The 20,628-nt window shown below is 37.5% G+C and overlaps 1 protein-coding gene and 1 non-coding gene across 2 annotated transcripts; both read right to left on the bottom strand.

Moving 5' to 3' along the window:
- Window positions 1-3,150: 3,150 nt before the first annotated feature.
- On the bottom strand, window positions 3,151-18,699 carry LOC146134805 (cytosolic phospholipase A2-like). The gene is made up of 17 exons (XM_083395660.1): window positions 18,637-18,699; window positions 17,187-17,268; window positions 16,498-16,778; window positions 16,183-16,220; window positions 15,509-15,641; window positions 14,802-14,938; window positions 14,368-14,502; window positions 13,417-13,510; window positions 13,055-13,169; window positions 12,189-12,410; window positions 7,515-7,602; window positions 6,858-6,985; window positions 5,642-5,746; window positions 5,069-5,181; window positions 4,285-4,495; window positions 3,691-3,830; window positions 3,151-3,237 (listed from the first exon to the last, which is right to left on the bottom strand). The coding sequence occupies exons 1-17, from the start codon at window positions 18,697-18,699 to the stop codon at window positions 3,151-3,153; spliced, it is 2,172 nt and encodes a 723-aa protein (XP_083251786.1).
- Window positions 15,293-15,366, bottom strand: Trnat-ggu (transfer RNA threonine (anticodon GGU)). Its single transcript has one exon. It is a non-coding gene; the product is annotated as a tRNA-Thr (tRNA).
- Window positions 18,700-20,628: the final 1,929 nt, after the last annotated feature.

Below are 20,628 nucleotides of genomic sequence, written 5' to 3'. Positions count from 1 at the left end.
ACCAAATCAGCAGCAGTAAGTAACCAAAAAAAAAAAAAAAAAAGTCGGTAACGAGCATAAATTTCTTAAGGCACAAACTACCAATATAACTGATCTCAGTTCAACTATTTTGCTGCAAATCAACAACACTGTAGCCCAAACTAAATTATTTTCGAAAAATCAAATAATATTCGAAATCAAGTATCTACTTAATTGACTTATTAACTGAGTTTTCCAAATATTTTCTGTAAACTAATTAGGGCGCTGGTCTAGAATCCTACCACAATTATTAAATCAACGCACAATATTTGGGTTAGGGTGCGAGTTAATGTTTTAGTGTGGGTGGGTCAAGTATTATTATATTCATTATTTAATAATAATACTTGACCCACCCTAACCCAATGTTGCACTGAATATGTGAATAATAGAAATCACCTTGACCCTTGCAAGATAAATGTCGACCTTAATTCCTGATCAGTAACAGCAAAATAATCTAGCAAAGCTACTGATTAGGTCAGACACATTAACCAAATCTTAAAAAGATATATATATATTTCGCCAACTAAGGCATCGTCAGTATATCTTAATTCGAATGAAGATTCATGGCGAAATATATATATATCTTTTTAAGATCTGGTTAATGTGTCTGACCTGAATTGCTAGCTTTGCTAGATTATTTTGCTGCCACCCTAACCCAAATATTGTTCATTGATTTAATAAATGTGGTAGGATTCTAGACCAGCGCCCTAATTTTATATGAGCTAAACCTATACAGTATACAGGTAAAATTCTAGGCTGTTTCACTTTGTTTAGTTTTGTATTACTCATAACCTGACACACCTTTAACTAAAGAATGGTTTTGTCTAAAATTCTTCAATTAAAGTTACCTTTTTCTCCTTCCGCGATTTTTTTGTCGCAATTTGCCCTAAGCAACGCGCGGCCAATTAAACGTAAATAAAACTGCCAGAGGTTAACTGCGCCACGTTTTAATTTCAAATTTGTTCCAGAAATAAAGGCGTCGGGTTTCTTCTGTTCTACAATGTTTGTGATTAATTACCTTAGCAACAAACAAAATAAAACATTATTTACCTTACTTTGTATTTAAAAAATTGATACACGCAATATTTTAAAATCGATCAAACTTGAAAGGCGTAACGAATGTCTGACTAACAACCAGACAAAAGCTCTAGGAGAATGCAATCAAACATCTAGAAAAGTATGACCCATTAAAAATATTAAAGCTGGAAGTTTGGCCTCCATTCAACAGTAATTACGTCTTTTTAAGTATTTTATTGAAACAGTTGAATGTTGCGTGTTTTAAGCACTTGCGCAACAAGTGCCGTCTCTGCTCTAATTATTATAGAATATTAACAGTTTTTAATTTGTTTTATTTTTTCTCGCCTTCATGGCCAATTTTATCAAATATGTGTGAACAAACTGCCGAGGTATGTGTATAATATAGTAAATGCAAAAGGCGCATATTAATCACTAATAAATCTTTAAACCTTGCGAGAAAACTAACAGCGTTTTTTTATTGTTCTTACATGCTGACTATAATAGAAAATTATTGATACGGAAAGTTATAAAAAGTAATTGTTTCAGCTTGTTTTTTTCAATTTGGTTTTATGAGATTGCAACAACGTTTTGCTTTGTTGTTCTTGGACAATAGACAACCATAAAAAAGTTGTTTTTAGTTAACTAGCAGAACAGATCAAAAAACTACAGAGAACAATTGTGTGAAGTTGTTACTTATTTCGGCCCCTGCACTGATGACTTACTTATTTCGACCCCTGCAGATGTCTGACTTGAGGAGAACAAATTCAGTCAAGCCACGCTCCTAGGCTTCCACAGCTGATCTGGTTGTGCAACTTGTGTTGTACTTTCCGCCTGAGTTCTGCTTTATGTTGTTGTGTTCGTTTCTGATTACTGGTAAAGTCAGACTCCAGACGAAGTAATTGTATCGAACCCGGCTGTGTCTTAAACAGCGGCTCTGCTTCAAACACTTGTGAAAAGATGCAGAAAAAACACTACAAGTTGCTGCATAAGAGAAAATATTTTAGGTTTTCAGACTTGGAAAGTCGACTTACGGAAGCTTTAAACACACAAGCACAACTTTATCGCTTGCTGCAAAACTCTGGCCTTGACTTTGACGCTTTTGGATAAAACCAAGCAAATCAATTAATACTTAACAATGCGAAGAGGAAAGGAAACTGAAAGGCTGTAAGGTAAGCTCGTTAGTACAACACTAAAATTTCTAGATTCCAACTATATTAAACGCTTGCGTGTCCAGATAACAATTGTTCAAATTGAAATGTACAGTAGTCATATTAACACGTTTTGTAAGTAATAACGTGCTTTGGCGTAAAAGTGCATGCGCTCTTTTTATGGCGTGAGTTTTCAGCAAATAAAAACGGTTCTCACAAATTCTCTCAGTAAAAAAGTCATTGAGTTGATTTACGTCTAAACTCTTGTGATGTTCAACCAGCAACAATCAAAACCTTGGCTATTCTGCATAACACACTATTGTTGCATTTTTAGTCTTAGTTTTTTTTCAGAGGCACTTTAAGCGTGGCTCTCTTCAACTCTAGTATCGATGAACATTTTCTTTCGCTAATGTAAACAAAGGGACATAGAAATCCATAAGCAAGGTAACACAACTGTTTATAAATATACTTAACAAAGATAACGCTTAAATCATCTACAAACAATTTCTGGTTGATAAAATGATATTGAAAACAAAAACTTTACCTGCATCACTCTATATACACTTTTGCTGCATGACGATGGGTAGCATTGTTAATCAAAGGGGCGCCGAAAAAATATAAGCCCAATGCTATGTGATAACAAAGATGTTTGTAAAAACTAGCCTGGTTTCGGTGCTGATCGAATACCAAATAGAAAATTTTGTTCCCAAACGTACAGGTGTCTCATTTAAAAGGTAACTAGAGAAAAATTTACATTCACAATTGAAAATAAATAGGCTTTCCACCGGAATTTTAATACCGTGAAAATAGCTTAAATTTGGCCAAAGCAATAGCGTAACTGGTGTCAAAAAACACGCTAATACATTATGCCCGGAATACCGAATATCGGCCACGAAATGTACAACAAGTACGATAATTCGAAATCACAAATATAACATAAATACAAGGTTGTTCTTGCTTTTTGAGTCTACGTTTTAACGGTGGGATTGTCCCTTTGCCGCTGAATCCGTCTTCTTTTGTTGTTGGTCGCTTTGATAATCGCGTCCTTAATTACCTGTAAAAATAAATAAAACGAGATAATAGATTAATAACCAGGAGTAAAAATAGGATCATTTTCTATTCGAACGCATGAAAAAATGACGTCACAAATTTATATCATAGGGAATGTTTAAAACAAGTTACCTCAGAAAACCTGAAGTTATCGTTCGATGTAAAAAATATGCGACTAATAACATTTGAAGTCGCTCTACCAACTCAGCTACACAGGCTCAGAGGGGGGCAAGTCGAGAAACAACCATACAGTAATGCTTGTATCCCTATGTGTATGCATCTTTCATTTAAAATATGAAAATAACAAAAAAATCGGGTAAAAATTAAATAAATAAAATATTATAAAAATAGTTTATACGAATACAATGATTTTTCCCAGATTTTGATACTTTTTTTTCATTGTCATCGTTAAAGGTTTCACAAACGTGAAAGCACACATATGGTTCACATCTCCTACCTGTACATTACTCGACACAACATTGTACATCAGCTCCTTCAGTCTGTCATGTTGCAGTTCGTCATAACTCAGGTTGAAGAGCTTGTACTCAGTCCCCGGGCCGAACATCACAAAGTCGTTCAAATTCAAATTCGAATCAACTGCAAAGTACAGCATCAAATATAAAAGTGCCGCATCAAAATATTTCCTTGAAGATTTAGCTCTATAAGGTAGTTCAAATATTTATGAACTTATTTCATGTTTTTCCATGGATTTTACGCCATTTTTTTACTTATCTTAAAACATTCTGGTTCCCCAACAAACCCAACAAACACTCTTATCCCAATGGCTCCCAATTTTTTTTTACAGCGCAGAACCTTTTCAATGAAACTAACTAAAAAAAACCTTATTACACACAGATTGATACAAAAAAGCAAAAAACAAGTTTTCTTCACAGAAGGTTTTTTCAAATAATGCACACATAGTTTTGTTCAGGCTTCTTATATAAAAGTTTCTTTTAAATATTACATTTTTTGTAAAAAACTGGTTCTTTTTAAGAAAAAAAGGGAAAATAAACATCTAATTGAAAATAAGTTATTTTAATGATTTTCTTACCCCTTGTGGTCTTGGATTGGGGTTTGTAGTTTTCAATCTTTCTAAACTTTGTGTTTGAAAGCTTGAGCCAGACAACGACTGGACACGTGTCGTCGTATTCATCCGCGAACACAATGCACTCCGCGGGCGCCGAGCTGCTGAGTTTGGAGAAATCGACCGGCGGGAACTTGAGACCATCCTTCCAACAGTTGGCCGCTGTAGCGAACAACTCCTGGTCAGAAGAAAACGTTGCTTAGAAACAAAAGCTGCGCAATTAATACAAAAAATGAATACGAAAAATGTAGAGAAACGACCTTGGAGCATAATGGCCGGAGGTTGTAGTTGAATGAATGCTTAACACTGTTTCCAATAAATCTTTATTTATTTTGACATGAATAAGATTTATTCGAAATGTTCAGAATGCCACCTACTTCTGTAGAGGTTTGACTTTTGTAAATAAAAATTCTTGTTTATTATCTGTTTTGAGCAAAAAAAGAAAATATAAAAAATTAGAATTGCGTACGGTGATTTGAACAAAATATTGCTGCTACAAATCACAATTGTGAATTTTTTGAAAGGAAATTATTTTAGAAAATCTTGTTATATTCAAAAGGATAAAAATGTAAATTTAGCAAAATAGCCCATAAGGTGTTTTATCAAGCGAACCTCGATAAAATTCGATAGGCGCAAAATTAATAATGAATGTTAGAATTTACAGTCGGCGTAATTAGCAACCGGTGATAATTTTGTAGTGCTAATTAAGCACGTAACAACAGTGTTAAGTAGCTTAACCAAGCTAGTTCACCAGGTTTGTGAAGTCTTCGTCTGATGGTTCAGCGGAGAAGTCGAGAACCACCATCAAATCAGTTGATCTCTGTGGCCGAAGCAATGCGGGTACTGGAAGGTTGTTGAAAATACCTGGATATTTAGGCTGAAGTAAATATATTGTTGCTGCCAGGCATAGTATATACAGACAATAAGCTCTTCCAGGACTGATTTTAGTCATTCAAAGTTTCTCCTTCATCAGGAAAAGTACCAGAAGAACTTATTTACAGTATTAATGTTAGAGATTGAATCAAATTCCTTGTTTCGTATCTAAACTCAGTTTAATTCCTGCTGGTGTTGTTATCCCATGGGGTTCAACTCATTGTAACGATAAAATTGCGCCAATTGATTATAATTTTTATAAAAGTGTACCGTACAGTTCATACAACACCATAAGCAAAAGTTCTATGACGCAGTGACAAAACCACCCATTAAAAAAATATAGGCTACCAAAATCACTGTCCACAATGCGTACCCAGTACCCACACATATACACACAAACGCACAAACACACACAGTCGCACAGGCACGCTTACACACGCACAACACTTACCCGCGTCCACCACGGATATGGTTTTCTTCTTGGTAGACATTTTTTTGTTAACGACATTTTGTTTAGCTTTCTTCTCGAACAGTTTGATCAGTTTTTCTTTCTCGGCTGCAAGCAAAAACAAATCCAATAACTCGACTTATTAGAGTAAATATGTGGCGTAATTACTCGTTGAGTACCTTAACGGCAAAAATGTTGCAGGTGTACGCGAGTGCGCTGAAAATCCAGGCTGCGAAGTCGTTTTTTTTGCTGGATTCGGATTCGGAGTAAAACTAAATAAACCTCCCCGATTGCCCAGTTTGACGTGCGCATGCGCAGTACCATATTTTGACACTTAAAAGGCTAAAATTGTAAAAATTTAATAGCATGTGGTAGATGAATTTCAACCACGTATTGTGGGTGTGACACCTCTATAAGTAGATTGCTGAATATTCGGTACAAAATTCATAATGCTTGCTTAACATAGTTTTATAAATGTTTTTTTTATGTTTTCTTAGATTAAATAACAATAATAATCTATTCAAGTTAAGTTAATACAAAATTCTATATCCAGCCTCGAAAACCAGCCTCAGAGTTATCCAGCCATTATTAAAGAAAAGCTTTGTATCCACATGTCAGGTGCGTAATTGTTTTCTATGCTTTCAGTTTGCTTTAACGTTTATATTGCAGCCGTCAATATACATGAATGTGCATCCTGTGAGAAGCGCTTTAAAGTTGAAGCGGTGCTGTTCGATTTAGCTTTAAGCCACTTTCTTACTTGAAAAATGAAGACACCAATGATTCTAATGAAAGGGATTCTACCATATACTGCCGGGAAAATGATTACTCCAACATTAGAATCAGTACGAACTGGTTAATGTTCACAAAAATGCACGTTGTTCATTCGATTCCCACACGTTGTGTTGTTGTATCATATAGCTGTATCATCGCTAAAGTACCGGAATCAATTACATCGTCGTAAACAGTTTCCTGAGCTGAGTAATTTTGGAAACTAGAGCCAAACAACGCAATCTTTGCTAAGGCTGTGACGTACATTTACAGAGGGGATAAGTAACAATAAAACAACGTTGCCGTTGAAATGATAGTATCCACGTATTTTAAGTGCAGTCTATTTTAATATTCAAATAAAAAAGTAACGCATAATCTTAAACGTGTTTGTATTGCAACCGTCAATATGCATGAATTGAATGCAGGTTGTTCACCTGCTTATTTGACTTACGCCCAACAAATTCTGTTCCCCCGAATGGATCGAGTTGGCGATTCTGAAGAGATTCGAGGTTCTTGCAGAAGTTTAGAATCTTCCCAGTTCGGCTGATGACACTTTCGCGACCGCCAACTATAGCTTCTCTGCAGAGAAAACATGTCCTTATATCAGATCGCAAACATTCTGCCGTTTTAATTTTCCGAAACTGTGGTACGACGTAGTAAGTATATGCCCATACAGAAGTATAAGTTGCAGATTTTGAAAACGATTAAAGAGTTATTCGAAACGTTCAAAAAGCTACCAACTTCTGTATGGGCTTTGACATTCTTACTTCATCTTACAACAACCGCCAAATATTATGCTCTACTGTGGTAAAAAATGCTCCATTATTAAAGCATGATTTTTGTATGTAATATAAAATCATAATGCGAACTTTACTGTATAGTATTTACAAATATTATTTATCATGCAAGTTCATATCGAAACGTCAAGATGATATCAATCTACTCAACCCTTTTGGCTTTGCAGCTTATTATCAAGCTACTTAAACCTAAGCAGTATTTTATTTAAAAACGTTGACAGGTTTCGCCAAAATCGACAACCACGTATTCATAACTCGCTAGATTTAAAGCTATAGGATAAATTTGTAAGCCCTGGTTAAGGATTTCTTACCTAAGTTTGTTCGCAAACGTCTTTTCTCCTTCCAACAAAGACGCTATCCCCCCTTCTTGTGATGACGTCATTTCATCATCTTCGTCTTCTGTGCGCGACGAAGCGTAACGAAAGACAGAATGTTAAAAAGAAAAAAAAGAAAGTAGAAAGTACTTTCGGAATGTAAAGATAGCGCCTTTGTGAAGTTTTACTAGGGATGTCCGATAATATCGGATCGGAGCCGATACACGATACCAAGTGGTAGTATCGGTATTCGCCCGATAATATCGGATCGGAGCCGATACACGATACCAAGTGGTAGTATCGATACTCGTCCAATAATATCGGATCGGAGCCGATACCCGATGCCAAGTGGTAGTATCGGTAATCGTCCGATAATGTCGGATCGGAGCCGATACCCGATGCCAAGTGGTAGTATCGGTAATCGTCCGATAATGTCGGATCGGAGCCGATACCCGATACCAAGTGGTAGTATCGGTAATCGTCCGATAATGTCGGATCGGAGCCGATACCCGATGCCAAGTGGTAGTATCGGTAATCGTCCGATAATGTCGGATCGGAGCCGATACCCGATGCCAAGTGGTAGTATCGGTAATCGTCCGATAATGTCGGATCGGAGCCGATACCCGATGCCAAGTGGTAGTATCGGTAATCGTCCGATAATGTCGGATCGGAGCCGATACCCGATGCCAAGTGGTAGTATCGGTAATCGTCCGATAATGTCGGATCGGAGCCGATACCCGATGCCAAGTGGTAGTATCGGTAATCGTCCGATAATATCGGATCGGAGCCGATACACGATACCAAGTGGTAGTATCGGTACTCGCCCGATAATATCGGATCGGAGCCGATACCCGATACCAAGTGGTAGTATCGATACTCGTCCAATAATATCGGATCGGAGCCGATACCCGATGCCAAGTGGTAGTATCGGTAATCGTCCGATAATGTCGGATCGGAGCCGATACCCGATGCCAAGTGGTAGTATCGGTAATCGTCCGATAATGTCGGATCGGAGCCGATACCCGATACCAAGTGGTAGTATCGGTATTCGCCCGATAATATCAAATCGGAGCCGATACCCGATGCCAAGTGGTAGTATCGGAATTCGCCCGATAATATCAAATCGGAGCCGATACCCGATGCCAAGTGGTAGTATCGGTAATCGTCCGATAATGTCGGATCGGAGCCGATACCCGATACCAAGTGGTAGTATCGGTATTCGCCCGATAATATCAAATCGGAGCCGATACCCGATGCCAAGTGGTAGTATCGGTATTCGCCCGATAATGTCGGATCGGAGCCGATACCCGATGCCAAGTGGTAGTATCGGTATTCGCCCGATAATATCAAATCGGAGCCGATACCCGATGCCAAGTGGTAGTATCGGTAATCGTCCGATAATATCGGATCGGAGCCGATACCCGATGCCAAGTGGTAGTATCGGTACTCGTCCAATAATATCGGATCGGAGCCGATACCCGATGCCAAGTGGTAGTATCGGTAATCGTCCGATAATGTCGGATCGGAGCCGATACCCGATACCAAGTGGTAGTATCGGTATTCGCCCGATAATATCAAATCGGAGCCGATACCCGATGCCAAGTGGTAGTATCGGTATTCGCCCGATAATATCAAATCGGAGCCGATACCCGATGCCAAGTGGTAGTATCGGTAATCGTCCGATAATGTCGGATCGGAGCCGATACCCGATGCCAAGTGGTAGTATCGGTACTCGCCCGATAATATCAAATCGGAGCCGATACCCGATGCCAAGTGGTAGTATCGGTATTCGCCCGATAATATCGGATCGGAGCCGATACCCGATGCCAAGTGGAGTTCGGTATTCGCCCGATAATATCGGATCGGAGCCGATACCCGATACCAAGTGGTAGTATCGGTATTCGCCCGATAATATCAAATCGGAGCCGATACCCGATGCCAAGTGGTAGTATCGGTAATCGTCCGATAATGTCGGATCGGAGCCGATACCCGATGCCAAGTGGTAGTATCGGTACTCGCCCGATAATATCAAATCGGAGCCGATACCCGATGCCAAGTGGTAGTATCGGTATTCGCCCGATAATATCGGATCGGAGCCGATACCCGATGCCAAGTGGAGTTCGGTATTCGCCCGATAATATCGGATCGGAGCCGATACCCGATGCCAAGTGGAGTTCGGTATTCGCCCGATAATGTCGGATCGGAGCCGATACCCGATGCCAAGTGGTAGTATCGGTAATCGTCCGATAATGTCGGATCGGAGCCGATACCCGATACCAAGTGGTAGTATCGGTATTCGCCCGATAATATCAAATCGGAGCCGATACCCGATATCAAGTGGTAGTATCGGTATTCGCCCGATAATATCAAATCGGAGCCGATACCCGATGCCAAGTGGTAGTATCGGTAATCGTCCGATAATGTCGGATCGGAGCCGATACCCGATGCCAAGTGGTAGTATCGGTATTCGCCCGATAATATCAAATCGGAGCCGATACCCGATGCCAAGTGGTAGTATCGGTAATCGTCCGATAATGTCGGATCGGAGCCGATACCCGATGCCAAGTGGTAGTATCGGTATTCGCCCGATAATATCAAATCGGAGCCGATACCCGATGCCAAGTGGTAGTATCGGTAATCGTCCGATAATGTCGGATCGGAGCCGATACCCGATGCCAAGTGGTAGTATCGGTACTCGCCCGATAATATCAAATCGGAGCCGATACCCGATGCCAAGTGGTAGTATCGGTAATCGTCCGATAATGTCGGATCGGAGCCGATACCCGATGCCAAGTGGTAGTATCGGTAATCGTCCGATAATGTCGGATCGGAGCCGATACCCGATGCCAAGTGGTAGTATCGGTATTCGCCCGATAATATCAAATCGGAGCCGATACCCGATGCCAAGTGGTAGTATCGGTATTCGCCCGATAATATCAAATCGGAGCCGATACCCGATGCCAAGTGGTAGTATCGGTATTCGCCCGATAATATCAAATCGGAGCCGATACCCGATGCCAAGTGGTAGTATCGGTATTCGCCCGATAATATCAAATCGGAGCCGATACCCGATGCCAAGTGGTAGTACCGGTATTCGCCCGATAATATCAAATCGGAGCCGATACCCGATATCAAGTGGTAGTATCGGTATTCGCCCGATAATATCAAATCGGAGCCGATACCCGATGCCAAGTGGTAGTATCGGTACTTGTCCATCCTAAGATATCGATGCTGATTCGATTTCGAAATTTATAAGAATTTCAGACATGATTTGAAGAAGCGATTATATCTTTACAGTAAAATAATTTGACAAAATCTGTAAGTTAACAACTGAAAGCAATTAAACTTAACCACATTACGTTTGCGCGTTTTAATTTGACCAACTTCGCATGTTTAAGCGTATTAATGACGTCGTATCGTATCGAATCGTGGTGCTAAAAATATCGAGTATCGTTATAGGAATAACATTTCCAAAGTCGGGCATTCAAAATTTCCCACAAATATCACTTTAAAAAAAAATATTTAAAAGTTTAATGCAATGTATAACGCCAACTTATATTTACCAGAAGAATCGTTGTCTTGTAAATCTTCAGAATCCAACTAAAAATAAAGATGAAATGTTTCTTTAAATTGAAATGCGTTTTCTTTTTCGATGTCATTGTGTAAAATAATATTTCATAACGTAACTTTTATTTTGATCCCGTTTAAATTCATATGAATTTGAGAAAAAAATACAGATAAAGATTTACGTTGAAACAAAAATTATATTGAAAACTTGGCTATTTCTAAGCTGATTAGATTGTGTTATTTAATTTCCCTAAACTCAACATTTCTGATTTTAAGAGAACAAAAATGCAAAATGGTTTTACAGAAAACAGGTAAGCAAGAGTACAATCAGGTTTACCAAGTTTGAATCATTTTACTGATTTTTCTTCTTTCGTTGTGCCTCAATTCTTGTATCTTCTATTAAATACAAAAAGTAGGTGGTATTACCAACATAGGTCTGCCTATATCTATTGTGAAATCTACTAAGTAGTTAGTTTAAACCTTTGGTTTTAAAACTTTTTTTTCCTGACGGGCAAACCGTTTAGTGAAATCACGAATCTTCGCAAATTTATGGCCAATCCTGGTATGACTCTTCAACATACACGGGACTGGATTAACCATATAGCAAAATAATCACGCGCTTGGAGCAGCAAGAGAAGGGACACTACAAAAATTTTGTTCAATAGCCGAAAATCCAATGGTGCCTCTGTGTTTAATTAAATTTTGCGAGTTGGTCAGACGACTGAAACTGGTTTATCAAATGAAATACACTTCATAGAAATTTTATCATTTATTTTTTCCTCTCTTTTGTTGAAGAATCCAAGCTAGGCCTTGCTTATCACTCCTTTAAACAGGCCAAAATTGTTTACATTTTTTAGGGCAAAACTGTTTTGGATTTTTCTTGCCTTCTGAGCGAAATTTTAAATTTCATCAAATTGAGAAATTGTCACCTTTTTATAATCTATCTACATCACTGTATGTGTCTGAAACATATCTCAATTATAAAAAGGTGGAAATTTTTAAATGGCGATATTTGGAATTAAACAAACAAACTTCTGCATAAAACCCAAAAATTTAATTCATAAAAAACATTATTAGCAATTCTAAACAAAAGCAAAATCTCACCAACAAATTTGACAAAATCTTGGTCTTTTTCCCCAGTTTTTCGGCTAGCAGTCGCCAGCACTGCGAAAGCGGACCCTGTGACCCCCATGTGGAAGTGACAGGGGTACTCGGGGTACTTCCGGGTCAAAATGCCCCGGCTCCACTCGGAACCCCACGTTTCTGGGGTCAGGGAAATCCCATAATTTGGGAATGATACCTCATAGGGCGAGGCTTCCATGTAAGCTGAAAAAACATTAGAAGCGAATCATATATCGCTTTAAAATATTTTTAATCTATGAGTTTATTAAAGAAAATTTTCTGGTCTTTATAAGCTAAAAAAAGGTTAGAAATGATTTATATAAAGTTTTGACCGAGAGACGCATTTGCGTAAAAGCAGTGGTTTTCCAATGTTTCTGATCGCGCTTTACTTCATAACATCTTGCTGTCGCTACATAGAGGGAAGAATTTACATTAAACTAACCAGAAGCTAACTAAAAGTCATGCACAGCGTTAAATAAAATGAGATAATTAATAGTTATTTAAATAAAGTATCAGCTGTTTTTGTTTTTATTATTATTAATTTAACGACAATCAGGTGGCAGTCTTATGACCGAAGAAAACCTTTTGTCGTTACGCCAATTAACAACAAGCAGCAAACAATCGCAGAGTTGTCCAACCCCTTCCCAAACCCATAAACACCCTTTTGGTCCCTTTCTGCAGTATTGTGTTTTTTCGCAGTAAACATTATACAATCTATCGTGTTTCAAACGTTGGCTGACATGGCGACCTCCGGGTCTTTCATCACCCTGAACGTTACTTCCTTCGTTTCTTTGCATTCTGTTTTTTCAAAACCATTACAAACGTGCAAATAAAATATGTTATGTTACCGTGGAATTGCGAAGCTGGCAAATCGTTCCTCACGTGGATCGAAACCAGTAGCGGGTATGGGACTTTCCCACCTTCAACGTAGCTCCTTATTTCTGATTGGCACAAACCGAGTTTCTGCGCATGCGCACAACATTTGATGAATTTGAAACCAAAAACTATTTTAAAGCCCATACACAAGTAGGAAGCATTTTGTTAACGGTTCGAATATATCTGTATTCATTTTTTTCTCGCTATATTGAACATGAATGAAGAATTATTCCAAACGTTCAAAATGCCACCAACTTCTGTATGGATAATCGGGTGGATTTAATGAGTAAAATAAGATTTTTTTTGCAAAAACATCATAAAGTCTTCAACTCACATTCTCTCCCAGAAAGGTTTCGCCGAGAAGGAATCCCCAAACATCGCAAAGTGTCACCGGTTGACCCAATCTCACTTTCTTTTTGGCTTCTGTGCTGAAAAACAAAATTACCTACATTTTGACAACAAATTGCAAAGCCAAAAAGGTCAAGTAGATCGTCTTTTATAAGTGATGCTTGAATTGCTTCTCAGTCACATTAACTGAAGATGATACAAGCTCGTATCGAAACGTCTCAACCAAGATGATGTCGATCTACTCGACCTTTTTGGCTTTACAATTCATTATCAAGCTGCATTACAGATCCGTGCATAGTCCACCCAAACCTGCATTTATAATTTATGAAATACATGTATTTGCAAAACCACTGTTTTACTGGTAAGCCACCTGGGTGAGTCCGACATATTTTAAAAAAGTGTCGAAAACGTCTCCTCGCGTTGTAAGCATTTGTTTTCCCGAGACAGTTTTCGAGAAAGGTCAACAAGATTTAACCTACATTTGTTGGGGTTGTCGTCAGTTATACAATGGGTTTATTTAAGGAGCCAACACCGCATTTTCAAAATTATTTTTATATGTGTTTGTCACACTAAGATAAAATAGTGGCTGGCTTCTTAAAAAATGTTCTTTGTATTCGCAAAAACCTTAAACAAAATGTTTATGCAAATAAATTTAATAGGTCTGTTACCTGTTTTATGGGCGTATAAATGTTATTTAAATAAAGACATTGGATTATTTCAATAAAACCCAGTTCCCTACTTCAATGAAACCCAGTCCCAAGATAAACATTTGGTAAAAATACGGTTTAGGCATGGCCGAGGTCGGGAGTTCGATCTTGTCACAGACTAAGAACATGATTTTTCGCTATTTACAAGTTTTGGTAAACCATTTGTTTGTTATGACCCAAACCATTGCGAAAATACACAGCCTACACAAACGCCTAAAGGCTTCACTTACAAATATTTAGAAAGTGTTTCTACAGACGTCATCTTCGATACCAAGTCTTCCTGAGCTGCTTTCTTCAAGAAATCTTGAAATTCGTCAAAAGCTTCTCCATTGAATCCTTGTCTGGCGTATATTGCCTCTAAGTACCTGGGTGAAAACGTATTCAATCAATTTTCACCATGCCAGACAAAATAATTAACTTAACCCTGAGAATAACCAAATTTAATTATTTCACAATATATATATATGTTTCTTTCAGTTGTAGTGGAAAGAGCTTGCGCCAAAGCGTTAAATTGTAGCGTAATCATAGCGAACGATGTCACGAAAAGAATTAGCAGACAAGAAAATGCATTTTACATTCACATCTAAAATGCTATAATAGTATTCCTAAAGCACTATGATTTTATCCTTGAACTGGCAACCGTTAAGACGAGCTTGTATTCTACCAAGCGGAGCCAGATAGTGAAGCGGCGTATGTGAAAACGTCAAGCATGCCGGCATCTTTTAAAGCCTCCATTGCTCCTGAAGCTCCAACCACAGCTTTGTATCCACCTCCAGAAGTACACAAAGATATCACAGGTGTCTGAAAATGAAAATTTAAGAATATAGTGTAAAAACCGAAATCTTTCAGTAAAACTGGTCTGTAGTGAGGTTCGAACTCACGACCTCGGCCATAGTGGGACGGTCACTCTACCAACTGATCTCCACAAGCTTAGAAGGGAGCAAGTCGAGAAACAACCATAGCACCATTAGCTGCTGTCTGGTAAGCTTTTAAGCACTTGTCTTGTGTATACCGCGGGTAAAATAAAAATGAGATTCTACACTGTATTACCTTTGGAGCATAATACCTGGAGTTTTTAGTAAGACTGAAGAATCAAAAGCCCATTCAGAGGTATGGAGCAATGTTGCCTGCTGCACCCTCCCTCCTCGTAAAACTAGCCTATGGTGAGGTTCGAACTCACAACCTCGGTCATACCGGGACGGTCGCTCTACCAACTGAGCTACACAGGCTCAAACGTATATACCGGGCATTGGTATAAAAATAAAATATCGACTATCAGACATCACTAAGCAAAACCATATTATCCAATACTCCAGTGCACGTGTTAAATTGTCGCCAGCCGTTTAAAAATCCATCGTCCAATCAACTTGCCTCTTCCAAGTCACGTGGCGCGTCTTGACCAATCAGCATCTTCAGATTCTGGTGGACAATCGGCAAGCGCCTGATTCGAAACTCGCGCTCTTTCTCGCAAAGACCGAAACCGAATCGAAAATCGGGTTGCTCTCTGTGGAATTATAACACTCTTATTTTGCGTTTATTTTTAGAAAAAAATGTTAAAAAATGTAAAAAATTAAAATTATTAATTTGTTTATTAAACAGTTTTTGGTTTACGAAGTATGAATATCATAGCTCATACAGAAGTACTGTAGGTAGCATTTTGACGGTTTCGAATAGAGTTATTCGAAAAGTTTAAAATGTAACGTTTACTTCTGTACGAGCTATGATATCCACGCCTCACTTAAACCTCCAACCATTATGCTCCAAAGTTATTGTATAATATACTACTGTCAATATGAAGCTTTGGGTTTAAATATTTATGAATCTGCTCGTTTATGCGTTTTATAAGATTTTTAAAAAGCCTTATATTTTAAAACATTATCGCTATTTTATGATTTTTAGTTTGCTAGCAGGCAAAAGGAAAACTTGTTTGTTTCGCAAAAGAACACTCATTTGATCTTAAAGAGTTGTTGTTGACTTACTGGAAAAGCTTTCTTTGGATTAAGGCCACTTTTAAAAATATAGGGTTTTGGTATTATTTTAATTACCTCAGTGTTAGCATCAGCTCAATATCCACCTCTCCGTGCTGTAAAAATAATAAAATAAATACTAACAATATCCATAAGTACCATATTTGAGGTATTTCGACAGTCGAAATACTGTTTGCTTTTTTCATTTATAATTTGAAATGAGTTGGTTGTAACTAGCAAATTCTACAAATGCTAACTTTGTCTAACCACAGCTTCTAGCTTACAAAAGGAAGATGTAAATACTGTAAACAAAAATACATTTGGTAAGTTAATATTTAAAAAAACTGCGCTTTATATTATGGGACACCCAGGCTTAGCTGGATCCCAACTTACACTTCCGAAGATGAGGGTCCTCTCATGGATAAGATCCAACTCCCAGTTAAGGATGTTGATCTCTTTCGTTCCAAGATCATCATCAAACAAAACATCTTTGTCAGACAGCGAGATCTGGACCAAAAATGGCGTCCGATTTGTGTAGAAGCTTGTTGGTGCAACGAAGCTGAAGGTCTCGTTGATCTCGGATGTTGGGGAGTCGGACTTTGCGATCGTGGTGAAGATGTTTGGGTGAGGAAAGTCGGGAACACAGACGCGAACTTGGGGATCGGGGTCGTCCACTGCGGAATTAAAATAAAGTAAAAAATTAAGAAAAAATTAAGGTAAAAATAGAATCTAAAAAAATTTAGGAAAAAATTGAATTAAAAAAAAGTTAAGGCGAAAAATTGAATTAAAAAAAAAAAATTAGGACAAAAAATAATCTAAAAAAATTTGAGGTGAAAATTTAAACTAAAAAAAAATTGTTGTACATTTTAAAATTTTATTAAAATTTAGTTTCGATTGGCATTGGACAACATTTTAACTGTACTCCATGTTTATTGAGGAAATATTCCGCGGACCGGATCATTTGACCAGCGGGTCGTAGTTTGGTGATTTAGAAAATATGCTGCGGACGAGTTTGATGACTTCTTGTTAAACGTAACCCCTTCCTGATCGTCCCAGCTTACTTTAATCACTGTTGTACTCACGCTTATCTCGAAGATAGCTGACCGAAACATCCCGACATCTGAGGACTGTGACGCTCAGCACAAACTTTTTCTCAAAGTCGATCTAAACTCAAGATTTTCGGTTAATTTCAAACAAACCTTCTTTAAGATTATATCGTGATCGCTTTACGCAGAGGAACAAATCGAAAACCATATTGTTTAAATCAGGGGTTCTTAAACTGGGGTCCGTGAATTAGTTTTAGGGGTTCCATGGAGGCCAAATTGAAATATTAGTGTTTATTTAAAAAGTAATCCTTTTTCAAAGAAAGCAGTTTTATTGAAAACCAAACGGTTTTGCACTGACTGTATTAAAACTTCATTTCACTTTCACAGTTTTTAGAACAAAATCAACAGATTTATGAAGTTTATTTGTAATGTGACGTCAAGAATGACGTCATTTTTTGAAATTTTTTGCCTATTGTGGTCCACGCGAAGCAAAAAAAAGTTTTAGGGGTCCGCGGTAAAAAAAGTTTAAGAACCCCTGGTTTAACTTAATGGCTGGAGATTGTAGTTAGACGTAGAATGAATATCGAAGCCCGTACTGAAGTAGGAAGCATTTTGAACGTTTAGAATCAATCTTTATTTCTTTTCAATATTCAACTTGAAGAATAGTTCAACTGACGCTTATCATATTTTAAAAAGTTTCAGTAAAAACGGGTATTAGGTGTCTGTGGTGCAATTTATGCGCATCAATAATTGAAGGGTGTTTTACGATTAATAGGCGCTTTTTAAAGGTGCAAGATATTTGTTTCATGTTACTATTTAGTTTGGGCGTTTATCAATTCATATATTTTAGAATAACATTCGAAGTATAATAAAAAATATTTTAATCTAAATATTTCAAATCTAAATAAACGCTGATGCAATATAAATATATAGATCTTTTTTTAATGATGTTACGACAATCAGTTGGCAGTCTTACGACTGAACAAAACCTTTTGTCGTGACACCATATAAACAAGTAACAAACGGTTGACAGGAACAACACGTCAACAATAACCAGAGATTCCGAGAAATTTGAATCGGAGTGTCAGAACAGAATGAAATGCAACAGAGAAGCACGAGACAAAGAAAACGACATAAATAGTGACATATGCCCATTTGTGTTTTGAGTTAATCAAGACGTTATGTCTATTGCCATTTTAATGCATTTATTCAGTTGTTTTGCACAGTGCTTTTTAAACTTTTTTAGTTTTGTTCACCCCTAGCATCTATCATCAGATTTCATTCACCCTTGTCTCATGATATGATCAAACTATCTCGTCTATATATAACGGCACAAAATGACTTAGGTTGTTTCGCAAGATATCAATGATTTCTGACGGTTCACCCTTATTCACCCCTTTTGATTGGTTCACCCCTGCAAAAACTTTATTCACCCTGGGGTGAACCATTCACCTGATTAAGAAACAGTGGTTTTTCATAAGATTACCTTAATATCGTCGTAAGGTCGTTGAAGATTTTCTTCCTCTTGTTTCAGCTTAGAATCACACATTGTTCAATTAAAATAAATCACTACAATGATCTATTAATCTAATATTGTTGATTGGTGCGACGTAAAAAGTTAAATATACTGATGATTTCATTGCTGACTAAATATAGGCCTATATGTTCTATACAATATCTGACCTTTGAAATGCACGTAATTGTAATGTAGCCTGAAAATGAATCTCGAAGCCAAAAAGGCCGAGTAGATCGACATCGTCTTGATTAAGACGTTTTGACACGAACTTCTATCATTTTCAGTTATATCTGACCCCAATAACTTAAATTCCTGGACTACTGCTGTGTCCTAATATAATACTGCAAAGTAAGTTAGATAAAGGTTTAAACTTTATTTTTTCAAGCAATAACTGAATAATCCTGGGCCAATTACCTCCGGTGCATTTTTAGATTGAACTAAAATATCTCGACCAAAGGCCGAATTTGAAATGTAAACTTCCGTGCTAAATGAGTAGCGAATAAAAACCATAATGATATTTTTAAAATAACGTCATAAAATACGTAGACGTGCTAAACCTGATGTTAAGACGCAAATTGTTTTTTATCAAAACTATTTTCTTTCAAAATATTCAATCCATTTTTAAAACTATACTTGAATTTCAATTAGTCCTTAATGGACCCTCTGGAACTATAGTCCACGTACTTTTTGTCTGAGGTGTCCACGGATACCAGCTTAAGAAACCCTGCACTAATTGGTAAAGGCTTATAAAAAACCTCTGTTTAGTCGACAACCAGGATTGCTGTTGTTGCTTTAGCCTGTAGCTTCCCTAATAAAAAAGCCTAGTAAACTTCCGGCTCTTAAGCTACCGGAAAGAATTAGGGATAGTCAGCCCACGCTGACCCTAGGTTCGCAACCAAAAGTGGTTTAACAGCACCAGTACCGTGGTGTTTTTTAGTTAGAATTGGGGAATTTAAATCTTAAATCCAGATATTCCGATCGCTTTGTTTTCTATCTAAAAAAATCTGTTAAAACAAATTATTACAAAAATGTTTTGATGACATCAAACTTAATGCCTGTTTTTTATACATCACTATATAATTTAGCTGAGTCTATTTGAATAAGGAACTGACGGTGCCGGCATAGGAGAAAAATATATTGCTCTAGAAATGATCCTGGTTTCATTCGGGTTTTAAACTTTGAGTTTTATTGTTAATAGTTTAACAGTGTACATCTTTATTATATAGTATAGTTCAGGAAGTTGGCAGGAAATGCAGCAAAAAGCTCCCCCATCTGGCAATAAGTTCACTAAGTAGGCAATTAACAAGAGTTTTTCGAGTTCATTCGAAAGCCTGGCAGGCTTTAACAACCATGACGTCACTTCTTACGTTTTGGGCAACAAGCAAACTAAGAGGGCACAACTAACTTAATATAAGAGAACAATTACTTGAAAAACCTATGTTTATTTATTTATTTTTTTCATTATATTTGACTAATATAAACTGTTGCTACCAGGTACATTATTAATCAAAAGCAGCTCCTCTGGTAATAATAATTGTTATTCAAAACGTTGTGGCAAATTATTTAAATCGACTTCTATTAGGGTGAATGACGCCGAACACTCGTAGCACAACATATGGATACGGATTATGGATTCCATGTATTGTACGAGCATTCGGTGTCATTCAACCAAATAGAAGTCGACTTAAATAGGTTGCCCAAACGTTGGTAAACAACTACAATTACCAGAGGAGCTGTTTTTAGTCTGCTAAGACTAACAGAAAAAAAATCAAACCTCACCCAGAATCGCTGATAAATGCCTTCGGATGTATTTTACCCGAAATGTTGCTGCAAAATATTCTTCAGGCGTTCCCAGGCTCCAATACAGCAAAGTCTCATTATCAATATGTCATACCTGTTTGCCTCTATAGGTTCATGTTGTTATTGTGTTTTGAAGCTTTGTATCCGGGAGGTGATTCACTT

Source organism: Ascidiella aspersa, chromosome 8 (genome assembly GCF_963924565.1).
Source record: "Ascidiella aspersa chromosome 8, kaAscAspe10.2, whole genome shotgun sequence".
Classification (NCBI taxonomy): Eukaryota; Metazoa; Chordata; class Ascidiacea; order Phlebobranchia; family Ascidiidae; genus Ascidiella; species Ascidiella aspersa.
The sequence above is the reverse complement of the archived record's forward strand: the minus strand, read 5'-3'. Positions and strand labels throughout refer to the sequence as shown.

Excerpts from the sequence above, each read along its gene's own strand:
- LOC146134805 (XM_083395660.1), bottom strand. The coding sequence starts at position 18,699 with ATGTGTGATTCTAAGCTGAAACAAGAGGAAGAAAATCTTCAACGACCT. Across the intron at positions 15,642-16,182 it reads GAGCTGATGCTAACACTGAG|AGAGCAACCCGATTTTCGAT; the intron begins GTAATTAAAATA and ends ATAATTCCACAG. Across the intron at positions 7,603-12,188 it reads AGATTTTGTCAAATTTGTTG|AAGACGAAGATGATGAAATG; the intron begins GTGAGATTTTGC and ends CGTCGCGCACAG.